The following is a 7500-nucleotide window of genomic DNA, read 5'->3' as shown; positions in this document are numbered from 1 at the left end:
TATCAGGCCTCTTGTCATCTCTTTCAGCACAAGCCTTGGCTCCAACATTAAATTTCCTGCTGCTCTGTTTTTCCCCTAAACTGTTTTTATTTTGTATTTCCTTTGGCCACTTCTTGCTTTAAAAAAAAAGATATTTATTTATTTATCTTTATTTTCATTTCTTGCGCACTGGTGTTTTTCCTGCATGTGTGTCTGTATGAGGGCATCCAATCCCCTGAACTGGAATTGCAGACAGTTGTGAGGTACCATGTGGGTATTGGGAATTGAGCCCAGGTCTTCTGGAAGAGCAGTCAGTACTTCCAATCACCGAGCCACCTCTTCAGCTCTCATTTCTTGCTCTTTTTAATGGAAGATCTGCATAGAAGTCATTGCTAATTACCAAATACCTGAGTCAGTACTAAAGCTGTCTTGAAATTTCCTCTGCCAACAAAATTAGCCCATAACTTTTTAATTTAGCCTCAAGCGGTTCTTAGTGCAAGACAAAATATGGCCACATTCTTTGCCAAAATATCATGAGAATGACAAGTAGTAGCCCAGTGGCTAGTATTTGTTCCCTTCTGAAGCCTCTTGAGCTCGGCCTCCACAGTTCACACTGATCTCAGCACTACTATTTTCCAAGCTTCACTTACACCATCCAGTTGCTTTCCTAGTCCAAAGAAGAAGATCTGCCTGCCTCTGCCTCCCGAGTGCTGGAATTAAAGGCATGTGACACTATGCCTGGCTCTGCCTAGACTTTTTAAATGAGAAAATTAATATCTGTTGCTTATATGTTGAAGCACATTTGTCTATATTTGTATGCACTATTATACTGACTGTATTGCTAAATGATTTAATTATTTTTCTTTTCTTTAAATTTATCTATTTTTATTTTACGTGATTGGTGTTTTGCCTGTATGTATGTCTGTGTGAGTGTGTCAAATCTTGGAGTTACAGATAGTTATGCGCTGCCACGTAGGTGCTAGAATTTGAACCCGGGTCTTCTGGAAGAGCAGTCAGTGCTCTTAACCACTGAGCTATCTCTTCAGCCCCTAATTTAAATTTAAGAATTATTTTATTTAAGAAGATAGAACCTGCCGGGCGGTGGTGGCGCACGCCTTTGATCCCAGCACTTGGGAGGCAGAGGCAGGTGGATTTCTGAGTTCGAGGCCAGCCTGGTCTACAAAGTGAGTTCCAGGACAGCCAGGGCTACACAGAGAAACCCTGTCTTGAAAAACCAAAAAAAAAAAAAAGAAGATAGAACCTGAGCCCAGAAAGATGGCCCTTGTTGCGGTTGCAAAGGATTTGGTTTGGTTCCTAACACTCAAGGGCTACCTCTTCCTCTCGGCTAGCTTTGCCAAGCCAGAGCTCCGAGATTGGACTCCCACAAGCCCACTTTTGCCCCATGGGTGAAAAACACTAGACAGTTTTAATGTTTTAAAACTAGCCAGATAGCACAATTGTTGCGCTCTTATTAGCTAGCTTATTCTAGCCAACTGCAAGTGGTGGAAGCTACCATTACCAGTCCCCCAAGATCTTACATGGTTGCTGCATCCTCCAGTTCCAAAAACTGGTTCAAATTCTTCTTTTCCTCCCTCTTCTGGGTAGGACCTAGAAGTCCTACCTTTTCCCCATCGCCTAGCAATTGACTTCTGCCTCCTTTATTGACACAATCAAGAATCAATTAGGGAATCAACACCTCCCTCTACAATCTCGTGGCATCTTCCAAAGCTCTACTTTTCTTTTTCTTTTTAAATATTATTTATTTATTTATTTATTTATTTACTCATTCATTCATTCATTCATTTATTATTTATATGAGTACCCCATAGCTGTCTTTAGACATACACCAGAAGAAGGCATCTGATCTCATTACAGATGGTTGTGAGCCACCATGTGGTTGCTGGGAATTGAACTCAGAACCTCCAGAAGAGCAGTCAGTGCTCTTAATCACTGAGCCATCTCTTCAGCTGGAAAACTCAACTTTTCAAATGCTTCTTCTAAGTGAACAATTGAAGCAAACACCCACATTTTGTCCACTATAAGTCTATGGTACCCTTACTAGGGTTAACTCATTTTCCATAAAGTACATAGGTTCTGGGGCCATAACCTTTGTTAATGAAGTTAACAGGTGTTAATGGAGTTAATGAAGTTAGCAAACTCCCAACTCCTCCTCAGACTTTTTTAAAAGGGTTTACCTGAGGCCCCTGGTTGGATACAGTCCAGTTAATTATCAGATTGAAAGGCATCCTGGACTTAATCCAGTATAAAATGCTCAAGTGCAATCAAGCGCCCAGCACACACATCTATATCATCCTAATCAAAGGGGAAGCCTGCTCATGACCCTGGCTGTCACATGAGATCTTGGAGGTTAGGGAACTCTGGCCAGAACATCTGTCTGAGTATTTGATGCTGTCATGATCAATGGAGGTCTAGTCCCAATCATCCGTCTGATGCTAAGAGATCTAATTAAACAAGATTTTGTTTGAGCATAGACACTAATTGTGAATTTGTCAGCTCCTTGAGCCGACGGACATAGGCAACCGTACCCAACAGTGTGGGAAAGAAAGGTTTATTATAGACAGAAGACGGAAGTCTTATCTGGGCATAACCACATGTTATGCAGCCCTTGAGACTGGCCATGTGTTGTGAGAGAGCAGCACAGTTGCAGTGTGCTGACAGGTTAGGTTAGACTTTGTTACATACCAAGGCAGCTATAGACCAGAGTTACTGTTAAAGTCCTGCTATGCCTGTGCCTGTTATATTCTGCAAGGAAGGTTGATGCTCTGTGCTTCTGATGCCTGAAGGTTTCTTTGAAAAGAAGTGTTGATTTGAGTAAGTTCAGTTGACTTGTCTCCTATGGATTCTACATGTGCACCAGAAAACTTACTGTTCTGATGATATAAAAAGAGAGACCAGGTCTGGAATATGGCTCAGAGGTTCAGATTCCTTGCTGTTCTTCCAGAGGATCCATGTTTCATTCCCAGCAACTATGTTAGGTGACTTGAAATTGTCTATAACTCATTCCAGGAAATCGGAAGCCTTCTTTGGGCCTTCTTGGAACCTTCAAACACATGGCACACACACACACACACACACACACACACACACACACACACACACTAAAAATAAAAATGTAAAATAAGAACAATTTGGTAATTTAAACTTTTGCCATATACATTCTCATGTTAGTGATTACAGCATATCTCACAATCTTGAAAACTATTTCAAATATATATTTGAATATATATTTCAAAAGCATTTCAAGCTTACGATAAATTCATATTTTATAAATTTGTTTTATTTATTATTTTATTATTCTGAAATGAGGTCTCGTGTTGCCCAGGCTAGATTTGAACTTGCTATAAACCTGAAGATGACCTTGAGCTCCTTGATCCTACCTCCACCCCAGGAATGCTGGGATTACAGTTGTGCACCACTACACTCAGTCCTGTTCAGTGCTGAGAAGTGAGCCCTGGCTTTGTCCATCCCAGATAGGCACCTGTACCATTGTGCCAGATTTATTATCATTGTCATGCTAGACATCCAATGTAGACTTGAACATGGTTGACAAACACTCTACTACTAAATTATATCTCCAGTTTCATATTAGTGTTTATTTAAATGGGAAAAGCTACAAGAGTTAAATCAGTTTGGGGCTGGAGAGATGACTTAGCACTTAAGAACGCTGGCTAATATTCTCCCAGAGGGCATGGGCTCGATTCCCCATATCCCAACCATTCATAACTCCAGTTCCAAGGGGTCTGATGCTCTCTTCTGACTTCCGAACACACTGCACACCATGGTGCACATGCATTTTGAAACACTTACAAACATAAAAGTAAATAAACAATTAATATTTTTTAAAAGAATTAAATAGTTTTGAGGGGAGAAACTTTGAAATGAGGAAAATCAACTAAGGTCTATGGCTTTAGTAATATTAGTATCATCATTATAGAATTTTTGCTTATTGTGAATGGGCCTTAAAATAATTTTCTGCTTGGTAACTCCTCAGGACTTTTTTGCGGTACATAAAAAAGAAATGAATATTTTCTTGTTTACAAGTAAATCTTTCATTTTTTTTTTTTTTTTTAATTTCAGGGAATGACTGTTGCCATACTGGGACCCACATTTCCGGACCTGGCGAGAAACGTGAACCGGAGCGTCAGCAGCCTTTCCGACATCTTCGTGGGCCGTGCGCTCGGCTACTTGTGTGGCTCTGTGGTTGGTGGGGTGCTTTCCGACTGCATGAATCATTTTCTACTTTTAGGTAAGCAAGCATCAGGGTTTGTCTACAGCTTGACACTGGGTATGAAAAGCTTAGGCTTAATGCAGACTCCACAACAGAAATGGGCGGCGTGTGGGTATCTCCCCTGGCAACTGCCAGTCCTTGCCAACCACCGTGGCAGCTGGAGGGACTCTGAATTGAGCTCTCTGGAAGCTCATTAGTCTTCAGGTTTGTGTGTCAGAAAACCTGAGGCTACACTTTCTTTCCACTCTCAACCTTGATCGACCACGCAGCTCTGCGTATTTGGGGGTAGGGCAGGGCTCCCGGGACCAGAGAGCTCAAAATGAGCTCTTGACACCGGGCCAGGCCCATGTGGATTGACCATGAAGAGGCAGGAAATGGAGAGGAACTGATCTAGGCTGTATATTTGTCCATATTTTTCTATCTTTCAACCATGAAACCAGACTGCTTTTCCATATTCTGGAAAAAAAATTGGCAAAGCTCTATACTCACAATTGAATAAATTGTTTTTCTTTCTGGAATATTTAGATTCACATCACTACCTGTGGAAGAAAGAAAAATAACATATTGTTGGGGGAGGGGGAATCCCTGCAAATACCATGGCCAGCAGAGTAATGATCCTCATGAAGCAAGAAGGAAATCCACTTCTGCATGGCTTAGTTAGCTGGATTGATTCTACATGGCTTAGTTAGCTGGATTGACTCTGCATGGCTTAGTTAGCTGGATTGACTCTGCATGGCTTAGTTAGCTGGATTGATTCAAACTTCAAGAGTCTGACACCAGGCAGTTTATCTTTTAGACATTTAAATACAGTTAAATTTTGGAAAAAGAAGTTTTCTGGTAACAATGACCTCAATCCCAATGCTAGTACAATAAAGCTTAATGTCTGACTACATCAAAATTCTCTTGATGCCACGCAGTGGGTAGCACACTCATTTAATCCCAGCACTTGGGAAGGGGAGACAAGAGGATCTATGAGTTCAAGGACAACATGATATACAGAGTGAGTTCCAAGGGAAAGGGCAGCCTATCCTTACGTTAGAGAGTTGAGGGTGGAGGGCAGGATGTGACAGGGTCTCTCTATGTAGCCCTAGCTGTCCCAGAACTTATTACATAGACCAAGTTGGCCTCAAATTCGAGAGATCCACCTGCTCTCTGCCCCCCAAATCCTACCATTAAAGACATATACTACCACACCCAGTAATTGCTTTTATCTTATAATATAATATATAATAATAATATATATATAATGATAATATAAGATTTACATGATGTAACTCATTTGTATAAATTTCCTAATTATCCAGTTTTTTTGTTTATTAGACATTTTCTTTATTTACATGTCATATGATTTCTCCTTTCCCAGTTTCCCTTCCAAAAAAAACAAAAACAAACAAACAAGAAAAAACAAAAAACAACAAGAACAAACCCCTGTTGCCTCCCCCCTCCCCCTGCTTGCCACTCTACCCTCTCCCACTTATTGACCCTGGCATTCCCCTACACTGGGGCACAGAATCTTCACACGGCCAAGGGCCTCTCCTCCCATTGATGACCGACTTTGCAATCCTCAACTATACACATGCTGCCAGAGCAATAAGTCCCACCATGTGTACTCCTTGGTTGGTGGTTGAGTCCCTGGAAACTCTGAGGGTACTAGTTAGTTCATATTATTCATCTAAGGGGCTGCAAACCCTTCAGCTCCTTGAGTCCTTTCTCTAGCTCCTTCATTGGGGACCCTGTACTCAGTTCAATGGATGGCTGTGAGCCTCTACTTCTGTGTTAGTCAGGTACTGTCAGAGCCTTTCAGGAGACAGCTATATCAGGCTGGATTGTCCTTCCTTCAGACTCCGCTCCATAGTTAGTCTCTGCAACTCCTTCCATGGGTATTTTGTTCCCCCTTTTAAGAAGGAATGAAGTGTCCACATTTTGGTCTTATTCTTGAGTTTCTTGTGGTTTGTAGATTGTACTTTGTGTATTCAAATCTTCTGGGCTAATAACCACTTATCAGAGAGTACATACCATGTATGTTCTTTTGTGATTGGCTTACCTCACTCAGGATGATATTCTCCAGATCCATCAATTTCCCTAAGAATTTCATTAATTCATTGTTTTTAATAGCTGAGTAGTACTCCATTGTGTAGATGTACCACAATATCTGTATCCATTCCTCTGTTGAGGGACATCTGGGTTGTTTCCAGGTTCTGGCTATTATAAATAAGGCTGCTATGAACATGGTGGAGCATGTATCCTTATTACATGTTGGAGCATCTTCTGGGTATATGCCCAGGAGTGGTATAGCTGGGTCCTCTGGTAGAACTATGTACAATTTCCGGAGGAACCGCCAAACTGATTTCCAGAGTGGTTGTACCAACTTGCAATCCCACCAGCAATGCAGTAATGTTCCTCTTTCTCCACAACCTCTCCAGCATCTGCTGTCACCTGAGTTTTTTATCTTAGTCAATCTGACTGGTGTGAGGTGGAATCTCAGGGTTGTTTTGATTTGCATTTCCCTGATAACTAAGGATGTTGAACATTTCTTTAGGTGCTTCTCAGCCATTCGGTATTCCTCAGTTGAGAATTCTTTATTTAGCTCTGTACCCCATTTTTTTAATAGGATTATATGGTTTTCTGGAGTCTAACTTCTTGAGTTCTTTGTATACATTAGATATTAGCCCTCTCTCAGATATAGGATTGGTAAAGATCTTTTCCCAATTTGTTGGTTGCCATTTTGTCCTATTGACAGTGTCTTTTGCCTTACAGAAGCTTTGCAACTTTATGAGGTCCCATTTGTCAATTCTTGATCTTAGAGCATAAGCTATTGGTGTTCTGTTCAGGAAATTTTCCCCTGTGCCTATGTGCTCAAGGCTCTCCCCACTTTCTTTTCTATTAGTTTCAGTGTATCTGGTTTGATGTGGAGGTGCCTGATCTACTTGAACTTGAGCTTTGTACAAGGAGATAGGAATGGATTGATTTGCATTTTTCTACACGCTAACCGTCAGTTGAGCCAGCACCATTTGTTGAAAATGCTGTCTTTTTTTCCACTGTATGGTTTTAGCTCCTTTGTCAAAGATCAAGTGATCATAGGTGTGTGGGTTCATTTCTGGGTCTTCAATTCTGTTCCATTGATCTACCTGCCTGTCACTGTACTAATACCATGAAGTTTTTATCACAATTGCTCTGTAGTACAGCTTAAGGTCCGGGATGGTAATTCCACCAGAGGTTCCTTTATTGTTGAGAATAGTTTTGGCTATCCTGGGTTTTTTGTTGTTCCAGAT

General features: G+C 41.1%; 1 protein-coding gene across 1 annotated transcript in view; it reads left to right on the top strand.

Annotated features, from left to right (window-relative positions):
* LOC116074516 (sodium-dependent glucose transporter 1-like) overlaps positions 1-7500 on the top strand; it is a 19012-nt gene that overhangs the window by 6921 nt on the left and 4591 nt on the right. Inside the window, exon 2 of the mRNA XM_031347099.1 lies at positions 4078-4246. Within this exon, the coding sequence (XP_031202959.1) occupies positions 4078-4246 (169 nt within the window). The remainder of the gene's footprint in view (positions 1-4077; positions 4247-7500) is intronic.

Source organism: Mastomys coucha, unplaced genomic scaffold (genome assembly GCF_008632895.1).
Source record: "Mastomys coucha isolate ucsf_1 unplaced genomic scaffold, UCSF_Mcou_1 pScaffold3, whole genome shotgun sequence".
NCBI classification, from domain to species: domain Eukaryota; kingdom Metazoa; phylum Chordata; class Mammalia; order Rodentia; family Muridae; genus Mastomys; species Mastomys coucha.
This window is presented reverse-complemented; position numbering and strand designations above follow the sequence as displayed.